This window comes from Falco biarmicus, chromosome 14 (assembly GCF_023638135.1).
Source record: "Falco biarmicus isolate bFalBia1 chromosome 14, bFalBia1.pri, whole genome shotgun sequence".
NCBI lineage: Eukaryota > Metazoa > Chordata > Aves > Falconiformes > Falconidae > Falco > Falco biarmicus.
The window spans coordinates 9,704,384-9,723,275 of NC_079301.1; the positions used below are offsets into that span (position 1 = coordinate 9,704,384).

Sequence of the window (18,892 nt, forward strand, 5' to 3'; positions counted from 1 at the left end):
CTGTTTACCTTCTCAACCCAAGAACGAAATGCAATTATATTGAAAGACATTCAAATACTGTTTATATAAATGAACAAACATTTATTCATATAAACAAGCAGACTTACAGATCAAGTAACTGCAATGAAGAACAAAAAAATTATAGCAAAACTTGGAAACCGTCAAGCTAAAAATACCCTAGCTATAAACAGGACACTAAGATGAAAATATACTCAGACACTTACTTTACATGCCAAAACACACGGTCAGGAAATCCATCCATTAGGAAGTGTGTCAATTAATATTATTCAGGAAACAAAGAATTACCCAAAACATTTCTGTACAGTGATCTAAACCATCCTCTGCATCTGTGTCTTCCCTTTGGTCTAACACCTTCCATCTGGTGTTCCCCCCCTCCTTTGGCTTTATGAATTATTTTTTTTAAACATAAACACCAAAACAAAACTCACGAGAATTTAGGGTCAAACACCAAGGATCATCTTCCTAGATCACCATACTGAAAGCCACAAAACTTTATATTACACCATTATGCTTACTTACCTTGAAATCATACATTTCTGTTTGTCTAACGGTCTATGATGAGCTACATTCTAGATGAGGTAGATTTGAGAAGTATTTATATCACTATAACGATAAACATGTTGTGGGGGAGCGGGAATGAACTTGGCAGAGGAATTTAATTACCCTTTCTCCCCACGCTATTCCTTTACCTCTGGAATACCAGATAGCGCTGCTAGCTGACTTTGTATAACCTGAGTTTTGTTTTATTTCACTGAAATCCCTGAGGTTTTATTCTTCTTTTGTTTCATTAACCAATTTTTATATCGTCTTTTTATTTTTTTAGCCTGATTGTAAGTAAAAGATTTAAGCTAATACGGGGTCTGCTAGTTCTGCTACATGTCTTCTCTCCTTTTGACCTCTGGTACCAAGAGATGTGGAAGAAACTGTTTATCTGAGGCTCAGTAGGGACTGAGGGAAGAATTGGATTTATTGAGAGGGAGGGAATATATAAGAGTATAAAGGATGTAAATTTGTAGCTAAAACCCAAGGGCTTTTATTTCTACTTTTTGCTGAACAGTATGTTCTAAACCTATAGGATTTAATTTCAGATTTTCGATTGAATGGAGTTTGAGGACAGGGCTAAACTTTAAAAAGCTTAGTGGCTACAGAGTTTGTTCCTAGCAAACTTCTGAGGACATCTCTTCCCAGTCTGCTAAGATTGACTACATCACTGACAGACGTGTCTGCACTTAATGGGAGAAGCAAGAAATTCCTGAACACTAACTGTAAACAGCTTGCACCAATCCCTTTCTCCCCATTGCATTACTTTCTGCCTCCAGCACAATTAAGGAACTGCTGTTAACACTCTTGTAGCACAGGGTAGAAACTAATGCTCAGAATTCTGAGCAGAGAAATCTCACAGCTGTGCCAGAAAACATCTGTTGAGCTTTGCTGGGTAAAGCAACCTCAAAACAAAACCATCAAATTAACAAATCAAATCACGATTTACAACAATAAAAAAAAAGTCATCAAGTTAACATACAGAAGTCAAATCAGTACCTTGTTTTAAATTGCTAAGCTCCTAGAGGGGAAGCTCAAATCACAACCTCATCACCACAGAAAGAATAAGGCTTATCCCTTTGGAAGAAGGTCAAGGTTGTCACCCCTTCTTCCTTCAAATCCATCAGCTTAGCAGTAAGGATGGGTCTTGAAGCCTTTGAATTAACTTGGTTTCAGTGGTTTAGCACCTGCTAATCAATTTGACCACAGCTCCTCAGAGTCACACATCCAACCTGGTAATTTTGCCGGACAGACTCAAGATGACTTAACTTCCAAAAACTGGGTGTTGTCAGGCCAATATGGCCAAAGCAGAATCAGTGTGGTAAGACTCAATACAGTTACTTGCCACTACGTAACACAAGTAAAAAATTCTATTTATCATCTTAAACAAAGTATAATTAACTCAAGAAGTCCATAAAGGCAAGGCATCCGAGGACAGGCACTTGGAAGGTTAAAAAACCAGGTCTTTTCTATGAATAGTCTGAATGCTAACAGGAACCTGGAGTGGCTTTCCATACACATTTTAAAAGAAAAAACAGCTCTCTTCTATGGGGTTTGACCAGGCCACAGTGGCACACATCAACCAGAAGTGTAAGAAGGTCAGTCCATAAATGCCCTCTGGAAAGCGCCTTGCCCTTGATCACATGAAACAGGCTATCCACACACGGTCCGTGTGCTGGCATCCTACCAGCAGCAGCTCAGCACAGTAGCACTAATGAGCCACCTACTGTAAACGAGCCTCATCCCACCGGCTGCAAAACAGAACCAAATACTTCAGAGAAGTCACAGTGCTTGCTCCAAAAAACTCATTTACAGTCTAACATGAGGCACAAACACGAGTGCAAATGACAAGTAATAAGGCAGAGCTGGCTGGAGCCAAAATGTGAGATGCTGCAATGCAGTCACATGAAATTTATGTACATGCTCATCTTGAATGATCCAAGACAAGTATTCTAGCAGAGACGGAGGAATGGGCACTGTTCGCAATGTGTCTTCTGAACGTCAGAGAAGTAAGGCTCAGAGGGAACCTGGTAAGCTGAAAGCTGGTCAATGTCTTGCAGGTCCCTTCACACGTACATTGTCACCCGAGGTATGGGAGCAAGAATGAAAGTTTCCTCATCTTTCACTGATAAAGCAGAGCTTATCAGTTTTCGTTTTCAGAATTAGCACACACTGGAGTTTCTGTTAAGATTAAAGAATGAATTTCTTCTTCCTTGATTAACCTGTTGTAAGCATGCACCTGATCATCCTTTGCACATCTCTGAAAGAGAACAACAACATTTTTAACACCACTTCCTCATGATGAGCGTTGTTTTTTCAGCCCAAGACGACAGACCCGTTCCACAAGGCGTAGCCTTTATTATGGTGAAAAAGCCACGGTAGCTGGACAACAAACTGTGCTTCCTAGGGGCATGGCTTAGGCCTGGTTGATGGAAGAGTTGTCCTCTCTGGAGATGAGGAAGACTGAAGGTTGGTCCCCACCTCAACAGTGCTTCCTACTACAGCTTAGGGGCAAAGCTCGGGCAGGAGGATGTACAAGTGAGGATGTACGTGCTTAGTAAATTTTTCACTGAGACACTAAGCACACAGAGAAGATCAAGATAATACTGAGGCAAGAACATAGCATTACTTGGGCAGTCACAAAGCACTTGTCAAGGCATGACAAAGCGTAACAGCTACCATACTTATGATCCCCATGGCTGAGAGTCCCGTCTTAGTCCCATAAAGCCCAATACATGCTGAAATATGTATTATTATATATATATTAAACTAGGAGGCCCCTATCCGTGGTACTGGTGAGGCCGCCCCTCGAATCCTGTGTTCAGCTTTGGGCCCCTCACTGCCAGGGGGACGTGGAGGGGCTGGAGCGTGTCCAGAGCCGGGCAGGGGCTGGGGCAGGGGCTGGGGCACGAGGCTGATGGGGGGCGGCTGAGGGGACTGGGGGGGCTGGTCTGGAGAGGAGGCGGCTCAGGGGGGCCCTGACCGCTCTCTGCAGCTCCCTGGCAGGGGCTGTAGGCAGGGGGGTCGGTCTGTTCCCCCAGGTAACGAGCGACAGGACAAGAGGAAACGACCTCGAGTTGCACCGGGGGGGGGGTTAGATTGGGTAGGAGGAAAAATGTCTTCACTGAAAGGGCGCTCTGGCACTGGAACAGGCTGCCCAGGGAGGTGGTGGTGTCACCATCCCTGGAGGTGTTTAAAATATGTGAAGATGTGGCACTTAGGGGCATGGTTTAGTGGTGGCCATGGCAGTGCTGGGTAAACAATCCAAATTAAATGATTCTATGCTTTCCACATAGTTCTAGTTTATTATTAGGTGAACTTGGAATGCCCCCGTAGAAAAAGGGAATTTTTCTGGATTTTGGACTCCATTTGCAATTGGGAAGCCTAGGCCTGAAAAGGAGACTTACTTTCAGGAAGCAAGCAATTCCTGCAACTCCTATTCAACTGAGAACATGCAATGCACATGCAGCACCAGATACCCAGACAGTCATTATCCTCTGCAAATGTTTCACAGGTGGCACAAGTTTTGAGATGCCACAGTGAGTCAGAAGGTCCCTTCCATATGAGGGCCGCATATGAACAGGACCACAGGGAACAACAAATGTTGCCTCATGTCCGGGTTTGAATTAGGGCTTGTCAGTGTACTTCCCTCGAGAATTTTATAAAGAGCTGCTGAGTTAAAATTTGTTCAGAAATAAGACTTTCCATAATCAGCATTATGTTTATTTTTGCTGAAATAATTGCCCATAGTCAGTCTTTCATCAACCAAACCCTGAAGCAACTATAGTTAGTTTTGCTCTTTCGCCAATGACAAGCTAAATGTCCTGATTTACTTTATAGCTAACTGATAAATGTGAAAGTGCCAAAAATACAAGTTGATGGAAGTCAGATACGAATAGCTTTATTCAGCATCATAAATATCAGCAACTAGCAGAGAAAGAATTGAATGTTCAGGAGAAGTAGTTTAACAGAGTTGCAATAAAAAACCCCAACCAACCAAAGCCCACACCACACAAAAAAAATAAACCACCCCAAAACAAAACCACTAATCCCCCCTCAAACAACCCCAGAAACAACAACCAGAAAACCCTCACCCAAAAAATCCGACCCCCAAACCAACCCAAAACACATTCAAGAGACTAGCAGTCTGTGAACTAACAGAATAATGCAATTCTACCAATGTATTTATAAAGGTATATGCAATTTGAGGGGGGAAAAAAAAATCCCCTCAGCTTTGGATAATTGTTTCTGAACAACTCTTACTATTGTAAATACTTAATCTTCATACAACGTGCTTACTTCCATACAGTTTGGTTTTAGACAAAAGTATTAGGAAGAAGGAAATTGGAAGCTTACAGATTCCAGTTCAATAGATTAGTTGGCCCAACAGCTTCTTACTGACCTGGGAATCCTCGTTCTGCTCTCCAAACATGCGCTTAAGAATTTCTCTAGGGTCCGGAATTGGTGGGAGAATTAATATCTTCAGCCTTCAGAAAATTAAAACCAGAAGATTTCGATAAAAGATATATTAATTTAAAAATCACCATTTCAGAGTCATACATGGGTACAGTCAAGAAGATTTGTGGAGTCAGCTTTGGCATCACTGGCTAGCCTTCACTTCTGTGTAACTGTATCCAATTCTTATTTTTACTCCCCAAACCAAAAGGAAATGGGAATATTCACACAAACAGATGCTAGATAACTTTCACTCTTGACAAAGAGAGCAGCAAATGTAGACTTTTTTACAAAAATCTGGTAAAATATACTTTACATATAAGCCTAATTTTTAATTTAGACTTCATTGCTGAAAGAGACGGGATGCAATAGCTGTGCAACAAGAATCTAACTGTAAGCAGATATAAGCAACATTACCCAAGTGCAATCACAGCATCTGTATAGTCTGTAAAGCTAATTCTAATGACTAAGGCACAATGGTGCTGCCATTTTTGCTATGCAATACTGTTCCGGCTAAAAGAGATGCTACTGAAACATGCCACATCATGGACAGTTACAATCCTTCTCTCTTGCAGGTAACACTAGTCAAAGACCGATCAGAATTAGTGGATTGCAAATAAAGAGAGACTGTTATTTACCTTTTTAGATAAACAAGCAGAATTATCATAGATACTGCTACTATTAATGGAATGGTGACTATTAAAACAAAATGGAATGTAGAGTCCACCTTCTCACCTGGAAAAGGAAAACAAAAATTTGAGAAACTTAGGGATATTTTGAGAGGCTTTTTATGACAGCAAATTAAGTAATTCTCTAATTTGTTCACAGACTGAATGTTTTTCAAATACACTAGCACTTTTGTAGGCAACGACTCATTTTTCAAAGCATGATATTATGATGTAGATACATTTGGCAGGAAAATGCATAACCAGCAAGACTCAAGGCTTAAAAACTGACAGCACTGGAAAGGGGTGATTGCACAACTATATAGATGGCAACCCCATCAATGTATATAGCAGTACAGGTAGTAACTGATGACACTGCTGAAGGGCTAGAACTCTCCTGCCCTCTTTGTAAGTAAAATTAAATAGATATAGGGAGGTGATCTTTGACTCCCGTTTATTTAGCAGACAAAAGGTATTTGATGCTTTACAGATGAAGAATAAGGTGCAGCAGATTGCAGGAACGATTGCTCTCACCAACACTCTTTTCTTCACTCCAGTCACTGTAGAGCTTGCTGCTGTAACACTCAGGCTTTGGTTTTGCTCTCACTTTGAAGATGTACTTGCTGCTATGATCAACGCTAGGCATTGACATATAATTATTTTCAACCTAAGGTAAAAAGAAATGGTAATTAATTTGCTTTGTGAAATTACTAACATTCTCAGTCATTTACAAGCCTGTTTCCATTGTGCAGTTAACGTACCCTGAATGTTTTGATGGAAGATCTTTTTGTGAATACTGTACTCCACAAAAAAGGACATAGTGGCATTTAACCAGCACAGACTGCCTAAACAGATTCCAAACCTAAGATTTATTCTTATTCACTGCTACTTCTATCATGCAGCATTTGGCATCAATGATTAAACTAAGACTCAGCATCTGGAATAGTGCCTTTTTTTTTTTGAGAAACATCTTAGATATATGCTGCCATTCCCTCTCTGTCAGGGCAGCGATGTTGATCTAACTTCAACCACACTGAAGTCTTCTGTGATGCCTCTACAGAGACACATACCCTAGATGGGATAGAACTTCACGTACTTTTGATCCAAAATGCCAGATTCATGAGACAAGTTGGTATTATTCGAGTCTGGTAAATTTAAGGTAGGGCAAACAACTAAATATATGCCATAGGAAAAGACTACCACCTTACTTTGAAATTTATCACGCTATTAACCATTCTGATCAAACAGTACAGTCACTTTTGCTATGCAGATACAGGCATGAGTATATCCAGACACTGAACTCAATGCTTTTTATATGTACATTAAAATCAGCATATCTCAGAGTGCACTTTTTCTCCCCCTGTTTGCTTTTTCCTTTTTTCCACCCCCTGCCCCCATTCTCAGTGTTTTCATCCCCTTGCTTTTCTGTATAACATTCTGTGCTCTTATGTGCACCAGAAAATAATTTTGCTTTCTGGTAATCAAGTCACGTCATTCAAGAACAAGGCAGTCATATGACCAAGCGCAGACCAACAATCGGAAAACCCAACACCAACAGACCAGAGTCCTGTATCACCGAGCAGCAAACAAGTACATGCACCATCGCGTCTTTCCTGATAAGCGTTGTTTACTTTAGTACATACTTCTGTATCGGACTGTTCTTACACATTACGGCTTTGCCCTAACAAACGATGGCAAGGATTCAGAAGACTCGTGTGAACTGTGGTGTATAGATATCACTGCCAGAAACCTTCTGTATGGGAGAAAAATCTTAGGTCCACGCAACACTTCCACCTAGTGCATCAGACTCATTCACATGCAGCATACACAATTTTTCATTTTTAAACAGCAAATTCTGAATTACTGTGAATAGCAACACAAATTAGAAGAGATACCTAGGAAAGAAATCACAGTTAACTGTAAGTAATGAAAAATTACTTTAATTATCTGAGCCGTGTCCAAATCTCCATTGTGATATTCAACTTCATAAAATAAACAATTTTCTGGGAAGGTGTCTGATTCACTCCATTCTAGATATATTTCATCATTAATCTTTGACAGCATAACTTGTCTCGGTGTAGCAGGTTTTACTGAAATGCAAAAAGGAAGAATTAGTTAAAAAGTGTATCACACTGTTTACAAAAATTGTTCAAGTCCTGCATTGCATATTACTACATTTAATACAAGTTTAGGAACAGAAAGGAAAAACTCACCACCAAAAAGTCAAGAAAAAATAAAAACCAGTAAAGAATAAGAGTAAAAATGAATGAGAAATGACCCCCGAACTCCCCAAATATCCCTCCACTCCTGAAAAGCAAACCCTGTCTATATAATTCCCAAATCAAAGATCAGTAGAAGATGGGAGCATCTAACATGCAAACATATTGTCTCATCCACAGCTTAGGAGGTGCAAGCTTTCCAAACACAACAATATACTAGTAAATTTGGGGGTTTTATTATTTTTTATAATGTGGTGTTAAACTTACCAAGGGTGGTAGGATTTTTACTTGCACACACAGGCCTAATTTCTTCAGAATCATCTCTAATCAAAATACTTATAGCTGGATAAGTGCTGGTGACTTTTGGGAAGCTAAGATTGAAAGTGCATCCAGAGATTCCTTGATGCATAGAATAGTTACTGCACTTCTTGTGGTTTTTCAAACCATCAAACCTATGGGAATAAAAATATTTTTTTTAAATGTCAAAAGAATAGGACAGCAAGGGGCAAGCTTGTTTTCAAACCTGTGTTACAAATTCTACAGATTAATCTTGCATTAGAGCTGTACTATAAAAGTAAAGCTAGGCAAAGTCAGAAGCTTCTGATTTATCTCAAGCTTTAGAAAGAACATTATTTTTTAAAAGTGTCAAGTAGCAGAAAGAGAGGCAGGTTTGCTTTATGTCACAGCATCAAAAATAACAGCTGCTTTCAGCTTTGGTTCACATTTTCCAAATTGGAAAACAATTCTGAGGAAAAAAATGTTCAGAAAGCAAACTAATTTGGATCACCTCCCATCAACAGAATTTCACTTCTGTGCTAGAACAAGCTAATCCATCTCCTTCAGCTATGCCCACGTATTGCAGCTCTTGCTTGAGACAGTTGAGATTCACCTACTGCCTGCATTTGCTTTTCAAAATGTCAGTATTCCCTTCTAATAACAGAGAAGCTACGACAAACTTCTTCCTTGCTTCTCTCTGTTCCCCAAGTCCCAGTGAAAACATGCCAGTAGCTTTTCCTCCTGAGAAAACAGATTATTTTTTTTAAATTTATTTAACAGTGATATAGATTCAGTTAGAGCTTCATTTAGGAGCACAATAGGAGTGACGTTTTCCTACCTCACATCTCAACACACATGGGCTGGGGAAGCCAAAACAGTCAGGACAGACCCCTTTTTTATCCCCCCTTCTCACCTCCCGACCCTGGGGCTGATGAAGATGGGAGGCACTCAGAACAGTGAGCAACGTGCAGATCCATCAACCTGCTTTCCTAAGCCTCCACTTCAGCAAGTATCACTGTGCACTGGCTGGATTTGTTTGTTCTAAGCTAATGTTATATTCACATTCATGCTGCATGAAAAGACAGCGTTTAAGAGGAAAGTATCAAGAAGAATATAAAATGGAAGCAAGCAATAACTTTTCAGGTAATTGTTCATTCGTTTCTGAAAAACGAAACCGAAACCAAAAAAACCACCTCACCTGCATTATGGAAAATGTATCTTCCAGTCAAAAAAAAAAAAAAAAAAAAAAAAAAAATCAAGGGTTTCCTTAGTTTTCAGCCTTGAAAATGAGCATTTATCTTTCTAAGCAGCATGAATTAAAACACTTTACTGTCACTACAGCTACATCTTCCATTAAAATTCAGGGGTAAGTTGAAAATATATAGCTCTAATCTAAAGCATTACTCCAGTAAGTATCCATATACCCAGAAATTCATATCTTCAACACCTCATTGGTACTGTTCTTATAACAAAGAAAAGATTTCTTTGAGTAGCAGCTTAGAGAGAGAACAGTCCTCTCCACATTTAACAGAAGCAGCAGGTTTCTGCTGTCTGCTGTCCAAATGCATTAAATCAAAGAGCTAGCCTGTGAGACTGCCACTGGAGAGGAAGAGGAAAAAGTTAGTTCAGATAACAGAAAGCCAATTTAAAACTACAAGAGGCTTTCAGAAAAAAAACTCTGATATTTCTATAGAAGCTAATGCAGCCTGGCATTTCACAAGCCCCATCGGCATGCAGAAGTATGCATAGATTAGCATGCACAGATCTTGATGCCAAGGTTTTGTTCACACCACAACTCTGTTTCTTTGGAACAAGTCTATTTATAGCAGTCAGCTGGCAAGCAGGGATGATGATAAAAAGATATTCTCCATAATTTTCAAGGTGAATCGGTTATTTATGACGTTGAAGACACAAACAAAAGTACTGCTAAGTGTTATTAGTGCTTTCATACCATTTTCCAATGACTCAAGAGCTAACACATACATTAGTGAGTGATTCTGACTTAAACAGCACATGTTTGTTGGGCTGCAAAGAAAGCAATTAATACATGGGTCTAGCTCAGTTCTTAATTCTTCCCTCTTTGAATCCACAATTAGAAAAAAATTAGAAAGCAATAGCTGTTTTTACAGTGAGCTACAGAAGCTGCCAGTGCTTCATATAATAGTTATATCAACTTCCCAAAGAGACTCAGCAACGGCCACCCTTAGGCCCCGTGAATTTTTCTGTTGGACAGGACACAACACTGATTTGTACACAATGCCCTGGGACCTTGCAAAGCAACAGGAAGCAGACAAGTAAAATGTGTAACCTGAAACTAAAGATCAGCACTAAAGCACTTCAGAGCCGAGAATAAAAACATCATACCAGTAGAACAATGTATAATTGGTATCACTGCTTGTGTTCTCCCCAGGGCGCCATGTACAAACCATGTACTCCAAATTGTGCCAAATGCAGCTCAAGTCAACAGCAGCAGTGCCTGGAATACCTGCAAGGCAAATTGGAAAGGTCTCTTATTTTGCTAGGACAGTCTTCTCCCCTATTTCCATAAGTAAAACATCCCATTTTACAGAACTGAAACTGTCTGGAAGGCAAAGGTGGGTTACCTCTCAGGCTGCACTGCCTATCTCAGCACAGCAAATGATGAATTCCAGTTGTTTATTGCTTGCAACAACTGAAATCTTAGCAGAGGAACTTTTGAATGCAAGCTAATCATAACAGCAAATCCCAGTTTCCACCATGTCTGAGTTACCTGATGCTAAGGACAAGGTGTTGTGCCAGGAAAATATTTTGTTCTCTTAAACTACAGCTACTTTAGAAAGGAGTTAAAGTCACTGGCAGTTATAGGGATAGCACTTAGCTTTGTTATAGTTATTACAGCCATCAACATGAAAACCAGTCAGCATTTAATTACAGTTATCTACTCCAGATACAGTATTAGGTTTCTGAGTATTCTGAATATGGAAATACCTGTAGAACTTAAACATGGACAAAAGCAACACCGGGTAAGTTGAATATTTAGTTGACACCCATATACCTCTAGACATTGAACCTCTTTTAACATACCCTGAAAACCCAAGTTACAGAATGTAAGTACAAAGGAGTACATAGCAATTGTGAATAGAGATGTCAATGTATCTCCCAGGCAGAGCAATTACGGAACAAGTCTTTCATATTCAATCTTGCATTTTTGTACAAATTCTTTATTATCACATTACAGCATATTAGATACTTTTTCCTTGTAAAAAGTAACAACATCTCCATGAACTGAAAGTAAAAGGCATGCTAATTTTACCAACAGTCCAGACTTTTATTGATAGCAAACGCCCAACTACCATCTACTTCCCAGCCTGCATTCTCCCTGAAGCAGCAACTGTCTAATAGTATAGGAAAATGAAGCAGTCTTCCTATCAGAAGGGGCATTTAAAAATATTTTAACTGCAAGCAGACTTTTAAAAGCCCCGGCCTGTTAAGTACATGCTGTCCTAATGATCCACTTCCCAGATTTCCCAGAATACCCCTTTGACAGACCGACAGACAAGCCTGGTAAGATCTCAGATTCTCCTGTCCACACATGGTTTTCATCCACATCAAGTCACACTCTTGGGTCAGACAGACTTTTACTACTCAAGGCAAGAGGCTCTACCTCTTTGCTGTACCTCCTCGCTTCCAGCATCCAGAAGAATATATTATCCCTTACAGTCTGCTTCCTAACAATTTTGCTATGGATCCCTTGCTTCTGGGTGTCTAGAAACAAAAAAATGTTTTTCCTCTATTCATTTTGCTATGCACAGTTTTGTAGACCCTAGTCACCTCCTTTGAAAAAGAGCAAACCCTACTATAACCATTCAGGTCATTTATTTACTCGACAGGTTGCTAAATTTGCTAGATTCATCCCTCTCTCATTTACAACGGTAACGTTACTTTAGGGACTTCTGCTTGTACAGAAAATCATACAAAATAAACCAACTTAGGTGTTAAGTTACAAAGTCAGGAGGCTTAATACAACCGAAGTTATCTTTTGTCCCATAACCACAGCACAGCAGGGACAAGAATGACAGGAACCACAAAAATCATTTAAATGTCTTGGAAGAGCATTTACATTTTACAAGCTTCCCCATAATTTTTTTAAGCATCAGAAGACTCTGTTTATGTTTAAATGTAGGATAATTGAATCGCTCTGTTGAAGCTCCGTCAGTTGAGCTAACCCTTGTGTCTGGTATCTCCCCATGACGTATTTCTGCAATATTTTGCTATAATAGCAGAGAAAACAAGGCCAAGCCAGGTCTGTCCCAAGGTCTGGCTGCTGCATGTGTTACCTTTGGGCAGAAGGGAGGTCTCCACCCACCGGCTGGGCTCGCTGACATTACCGTACTTGCACTCACTTCTCACTTTGAAACGCATTTCCTCATTCAAGGACGTATCTGTCACACGGAAGCGACTCTTACTCCATTCCTGGGTTTCAAAGGGGGAAGAAAACCAGAACATTTGGTGTACCACATCAGACCCACGGGAATTACTACGAATGTAAGAATGTGTTACAGCCCCTCAAAGTCTGAGCTCAAAGCCAAATGAAACAAGTGTCTGACAACGTGGAAAGCCTCAGCATCACCTGGCTTTTCTTTTTCCTTATCAGGCAGACTCAGAACTCGAAGGAAAACTACTTCTACTTCAGCAAGCTGTAGACACGAGCAAAGGCCACACAGAGATCAAAGAACAAGTATAACGTGGGGGAAAATGATCCTAGAGTAAGTCTTCATGGGTAACGCAAAATGAGCGTGTTTATACTACAGCTATACAAACAGAGCTTACAGATCTAACCTGGCACCTTCCTCTGTGTGCGCGCACATAAGCGCATGACAAACATAAGAAGGAACATTTGAAGACACAAGCAAAAGCAATAAGAAGAGTCAACACGGATTTAAGGAGCAAAAGAAAAAGAAAATGAAAGCAAATCCACAAACAGCAATTAAATACAGTGATACCACATCAGGCCCAGGTAGTCCATGACCTTCCATTTTCAGAAGACAGTTTGTCTTTGTATGAGAAAAAGGCTTACCCTTTTACCATACAGTTTCTTGAGCATCTTTTGTTGGGCTAGGGGGATGCCTTTTATTTAACTGGAAACAGGATTAAAAAAATTAAAAAAAAAATCTTTGTTACGACCAAGAAATGGTGTAACCACTTGTGTATTAAAAAAAAAAAATAAATAAATATTGGCACTAACAAGAGGGCAAGGAAATTAAATAGCAATGGACAAACTAGGTTCTACCAGCTGTCATGCAAAAAAGATGCACCCAGATGATACACAGTCTGTTCCATCCTGTCATGTGAAACTGCTGTCCCACAGCTCTTTCACTGCTGCTGACCTTAACGTCCATTAGACCCTTCCACAAACTCATTCAGCTCGTTAACCAAGCAGACTTTCAACTTGCTCATTGGTTAACAAAAAGGTAAATAGGTTTCTGTTGGGTTCACAAGTTCAACTGGCTCATCTAAAGGTCCAGCTAAGATCATTAGAGAAGGGGGTGTCAAAAATGAAATACCACCCTTTTGGCAGTGTTAAGCCATTAAATAAGTTCAGGTGTTTGAAGGATCACAGTGTTACTTCAAGCTCAGGATATCCTGGAGCTGTCAGAAAGACTACGGCAGTCACCGCACCGAGGCCACGGCAACCTTCAGGCCATAAACCCGTAACAGGGCTCAACAACGGGCTGTTCCAAGAGGCTCTGTATCCATTTTAACTGTATCTGAAATAGCGGTGCTGCTGACCCCACACTTGTTTATTCAAGGCTTCAGATTCTCATGGGTTAGAATTAGAGGCTGACAGCGTATCATCTCACCAGCAATAAATGGTAAAAATGTCTGTCCTACAGCTCCTTCGGTACCATGGCAATGCTGCTCTTGGTCCTGACCAAACACTTGCTAATCCACACCAGGGATCACATCTGGGCTTGCAAACCATCTGACACAGATGGAAAACAAATGCCCAAACCAAACAAGTTCTACAATTTCTGTTCCAGGACACAAATGTGTTCCACGTTGCCTTTGCAACACAACCCCCATGACTAACCGTAAGCGCAGGGCCAGGGCAAACATTGGAGCACCATGCTTGGCATTACCTCCAGAAGACAAAAGCTGTCAGATCACAGCTACACCAAGGCTACGGTGCACACCTCTTTCTTAAACTGAGTTCAAAGCAGAGGAGAATAGCCTTTGCAAATTCCCTTTCAAGTCTTAAGGATGCAGACTGCCCTGCATATGTTTTATTTTTCCTAGAAAGCTGCATAAGCAAAGACTGAAACAAGAGTTTTCACATTATTATTATGGTAGTTCTGTGTTATCGGTAGCAGCTCAATTATCAGAGAGCAACAGGCAGATTTTTCTGACCTGAAGATCCCACATACTGGTATGACTCATTTTTGAGGTTTTGATCCCATGACAAGAATTACAGGCTATATTAAAACTGTATTGTTATATATAGATACATATTCATATGCTTACACACAGAGTTTTATCACAACGAGACATTTACCGGAGCATAGCAAAGTTTAAAGAGGTGATGCACTCACTCTTTTGTGCTGAAGGACCTCATCAATCACAATGTCACTGGAATACTCTAGGTCACAGCTACTGCTGACGTTCTCTGGGGGGTTCCATGTCCAGTTCAGGGTGCAGATTTGGATAAATGAGTAGTCCAGGTTGGATGGAGGTGGAAGAACTTTTGCTCCTAAAAGAAAGAAGTTATCAGTGTCACAATCCTGTTGGTCCACATTTTACCTTTTGTACTACTGACAGATTTTTAACGCTCCAACAGAAAAGAACACAAACGACTCAACTCTTTCTCAGCTCATATTTGCTATCAGATTAAGCTACTGCCCACTAAATTATTTCTACTATTCTTGCTCAGTCCATCAATTATTTAAATAATTATAAGAAATGCACACACACTCAAAAAAATCACTGAAAAGTAATTTTTAAGAAATCGCAGCATACAACAATATAGTGGCTGTGGTAATGAAACTTATGCTTGTGGAGGGAAGATGAGTCTCATTTTTCATGTCTTTTCCACTGTGAATTTGCATCACACATGCTGAAACTTTAGGAAAAGTAGCACACATATTTTGTGGAGCAATTAATACTTTATTCTACCCGACAATAACCCATCAATGCAGTTTTAGAGAGAAAACTTTAAAAAGACAAGTGATTGCATCTTGCAAGCAACAGTCAGAACCACAATTTAGCCCAAACCAAGCAAAACCGAGAATGTTAAAAAAACAAAGAAACCACAATGCTTTTTCAATTACTCACCTATTAAACTTTTAATGCTATGCCCTAGCACAGTGAGCAAAACCAGTGTGGGACAAGTGGCAATTTACTGCTGGCACACTTCAGCAGTACTTTGTTTCACCGCTCCAGAAGCCACGTAGAAGCAAAGGAAGAGCCATGACTCAGAGATAGTTGCTGGGATAAATCCATTTGTGCGTTGACCCTTCCTTACTCTTGTGCACTGAGTCACAGCCTACTCAATACCCAGTCACACAGCTTAAAGGTTGCATTAGAAAACAAAAAATTAGAAAACTGCCTGGAAAACTTAAAGTATGTGTCAGACTCCAATTCTAGAAAAAAAAACCAAAAACCCAGTTGGTAATTCCCTAAGAAAATGAAAGTCAGTGAATTTTGTTTTTCTAAAGGGCTATTCTAATGTGTACTATTAGATGTTAAATAAGAGGCCAAACGAGACTGCTTCTCAAAAGTATCTACAGGTAACATCACCGAGGCACCACCACCTATTAGTCTGTGGAAAGTACCCTTGTTACGCAGTAGTTTCACAAACCTCAAACTGATATCAACTAGCACTGCAGGTCTTGCTCATCCCAACAGCCAGGCTCAACCTGCTCCAGCATTTGGGAAAGAGCAGAATAATTCCACCAAGATCAGTTTTCCCATCTGAGTCACGGTGCAGCACCGTTTCCTTCTGCTAGCACAAGGAAGAGTGCAGATGGAAAGGCAAAACAGCTTATTTCAGCAAGAAATCTGCTCGAAGCATCCACGTCACTATTATCTTACATTTCCCAAGAGACAGAGCTGCCAAAGCTTGAAGAAAGTTCATCAAACTCCTGGAGCTTTCTCAGACCTTTGCGTAGTTCAAGGCCAGGCAGTAGCAGAGAATGGCCACCATCACCAGCTGCGTGCCCACATGTATGTGTCGATCATGCATGCTTGCACAGAAAATTACTAGGATTTACTGTTTTAGCCTAAACATGCTTAGCTTTTTTGAGTAATTAGAACTTTTGGGAAGTTTTTGTTTGTTTATTCAGTTTTATAGCTGACCTCAGGAGCAGAGAAGAAAACTTTGTTCTTACAAAAATACAGTCTCCCCCAAGAAAATTGAACCTAGCCAGATCTTCTCTGCCTATCACCTGTTCCACTAACAAAAAACTTATGAGTTGTTTCAGGAGCAGCACCGGGGCCTTAAGTTTGCAAATGACATGTCCTTTAGATCATGTAAACCCAACAAAAAATAATATTTATTCAACAAGACGGCACAGCTCCAAGCATTCTGTCTTTTCGTGATCAAACTTTTTATTACCTACAGGAGTCACAAACCATTTCAAAAATTTACATTGCCATCCCTGATTGCCATTCTGAAGTTCTACACGTTTCCTTTTAATAGGTCTGATTAGGATTAATTGCATTTAAGCTTGCAGATTTCTAACCACACAAAGAAGTAGGAATATTCAAGGTTTATAAATAAATTAATGAACTGTATTAGCACAGAAGTTCAAATCTAGTACGTTTTAGATTAATCTATACAATCCTGAAGCTCTAAAGCCCACGGCTTTAACATTACATTCAGCTGAAGATTTGCTTTCACTCATAGGCTTGGCCAGTCTTGTACTTTTGTTGTATAAAATACACATAGAGGCTAATACTTTCGTTACTAAAATCTCATTGCTACAGCAATTTAGCAGAACAACTCAAAGAGCAACTACAAAACATAGGCAAGACACTATTTCATTTTTAAAAAGCAAAGCCACGGTGAAGCTTCTAAGAAAATAAAGCGCAGCAGCAACCACCAGGGATTAACTGGGGCAATCCTGCCCAGACAACATTTCATTTCGAAAAGCCGTGATGAGGAAATCATCAACATCACGTATCATAGAAGTGTTGTAAAACTTTTATCTGTATTTTGCCCTCCTTTATTTTCTGGAGGGTGATTTCATCGTTATCAAACGAATTGCAGCCAGCTGGAAAACAGCGATCCTCTGATGGCCGCAAGTGTATTTTTGCACACCAGCAAAGACAGAACTAACAAAGCTTCGAGCCCCGGTTCTTGCCCAACCCTTCCCGGCACAACCGCATCTTTCCCGCGACTGAAGGTCCGCGCTGCCAAAAGCGTGGGAGCTGCAAGGGCAGGCAACGGCACGGCCGAAGCCCCCTGGGGGGGAACCGCTCCCGGCCGGCGCCCCCCGCAAACCGCTGCCCCGCGGGGCAGAAGGGCGGTGGGCTTCGGCGTGGGCTTCGGCGGCCGAGGCAGCCCCGGGAGCCCCAGAGAAGCGCTCACGCGCCTTCTGCCCACCTCTCACGGGCTGCCTACGGAGGGGCAGATTCCCCGGCACCGCCGCCCCTCTGCCCGGCGAGAGGCAGGGCGCACCGCCGGCTCCGCTGACGCGCTGCGGGGCCGTTTCTACTACAAAAAGAACGTATTTCACCGAAACGCGCGGAGCGACGTGCCCCGAGCCTCCGCCGCGGCCGCCCGAGTCCCCCGCCGCCGCCTCCCCACGCGTGTCCCGGCCCCGGGCAGGCCGGCAGCGAGCGGCCCCGCGGCGGGGCGAGCCCGGTGGTCCCGCCGTCCCCTCCCCCGCCGCCCCTACCTGCCGCCGTCCCCGCGGCGGCCGCCCAGCAGACGGCGAGGAGCAGCCGGCAGCGCAGCGGGGCCGCGGGACCGTCCATGGCTCCGGCGGCGCGGCCCCGGCTCCCACTTCCCGCGGCGGGGGCCGAGCCAGACGGGAAGAGCGGCGGCGCGGCCCGCCCAGGTTAACCCGAGCGGCGCGGGGAGCCCGCCGGCCCGCCCCGCTACCTGGGCAGCACCGCCCGCCCCCGCCCCGCCTCCCGGCCACCGGCGCCCGGTGCTCCCCGGCGGCCAGGGCCGCTTCCCACGGCCCCCCCGGCCCCGCGCCCCTCCCGCTGCTGTCACCCTCTGTGTCACCCCCTGCGTCGCCCCCTCCCTTCCTTCCGATGGCCATCGCTGCCGCACACGCACGCCCCACAGGCGCTTTCCTTGCCCCCTGTGCCACCCCGTGTCACCCTCTGTGACCGCAGTGTTGCCCAAGGGCCCGGGGTGCGCCCCCGCAGCGCCCGGCCGCCTCCCCTCCCGCTGCACCCTGACCGTAACCCCGGCAAGACCCCAAGGTCTTGTCTTGGGGGTCAACATTTTCCTTTTACAGCCTGATCTACACGCAGCCTCTGTGGTCATCGGGACGTGCCCATGACATCCCTGCACTCCCAGTGGGACAGCAGCGATGGTGGCACAGCCCCGACCAGTTCCCCTGATGCTGAAGCTGGTTGTCCGACCCCCGCCCCTGGCAGGACCCCTGTTTGTAAAATCCCTCCTGCAAGTTCAGGTCATTTCTGCAGTTCTCATCTGTACAAAAAAATGCGCACTGTTCATTTTCTGAGCCTCTACTACAGATTGTTCTTTCTACAAACTTCCCC

At 42.4% G+C, this 18,892-nt stretch overlaps 1 protein-coding gene across 1 annotated transcript; it reads right to left on the bottom strand.

Annotated features, from left to right (window-relative positions):
• Nucleotides 1-1,543: 1,543 nt before the first annotated feature.
• IL13RA1 (interleukin 13 receptor subunit alpha 1) lies at nucleotides 1,544-18,205 on the bottom strand. The gene is made up of 10 exons (XM_056359704.1): nucleotides 18,052-18,205; nucleotides 14,746-14,903; nucleotides 12,493-12,628; nucleotides 10,541-10,661; nucleotides 8,168-8,352; nucleotides 7,620-7,771; nucleotides 6,216-6,348; nucleotides 5,655-5,751; nucleotides 4,964-5,048; nucleotides 1,544-2,821 (listed from the first exon to the last, which is right to left on the bottom strand). Exons 1-10 carry the CDS (start codon nucleotides 18,128-18,130, stop codon nucleotides 2,705-2,707), a joined length of 1,263 nt encoding a protein of 420 aa, XP_056215679.1. The 5' UTR covers nucleotides 18,131-18,205; the 3' UTR covers nucleotides 1,544-2,704.
• Between the last annotated feature and the right edge of the window lie 687 nt (nucleotides 18,206-18,892).

Excerpts from the sequence above, each read along its gene's own strand:
- IL13RA1 (XM_056359704.1), bottom strand. The coding sequence starts at position 18,130 with ATGGACGGTCCCGCGGCCCCGCTGCGCTGCCGGCTGCTCCTCGCCGTC. Across the intron at positions 14,904-18,051 it reads CGCCGCGGGGACGGCGGCAG|GAGCAAAAGTTCTTCCACCT; the intron begins GTAGGGGCGGCG and ends TCTTTCTTTTAG. Across the intron at positions 5,049-5,654 it reads CTGCTTGTTTATCTAAAAAG|GCTGAAGATATTAATTCTCC; the intron begins GTAAATAACAGT and ends AATTTTCTGAAG.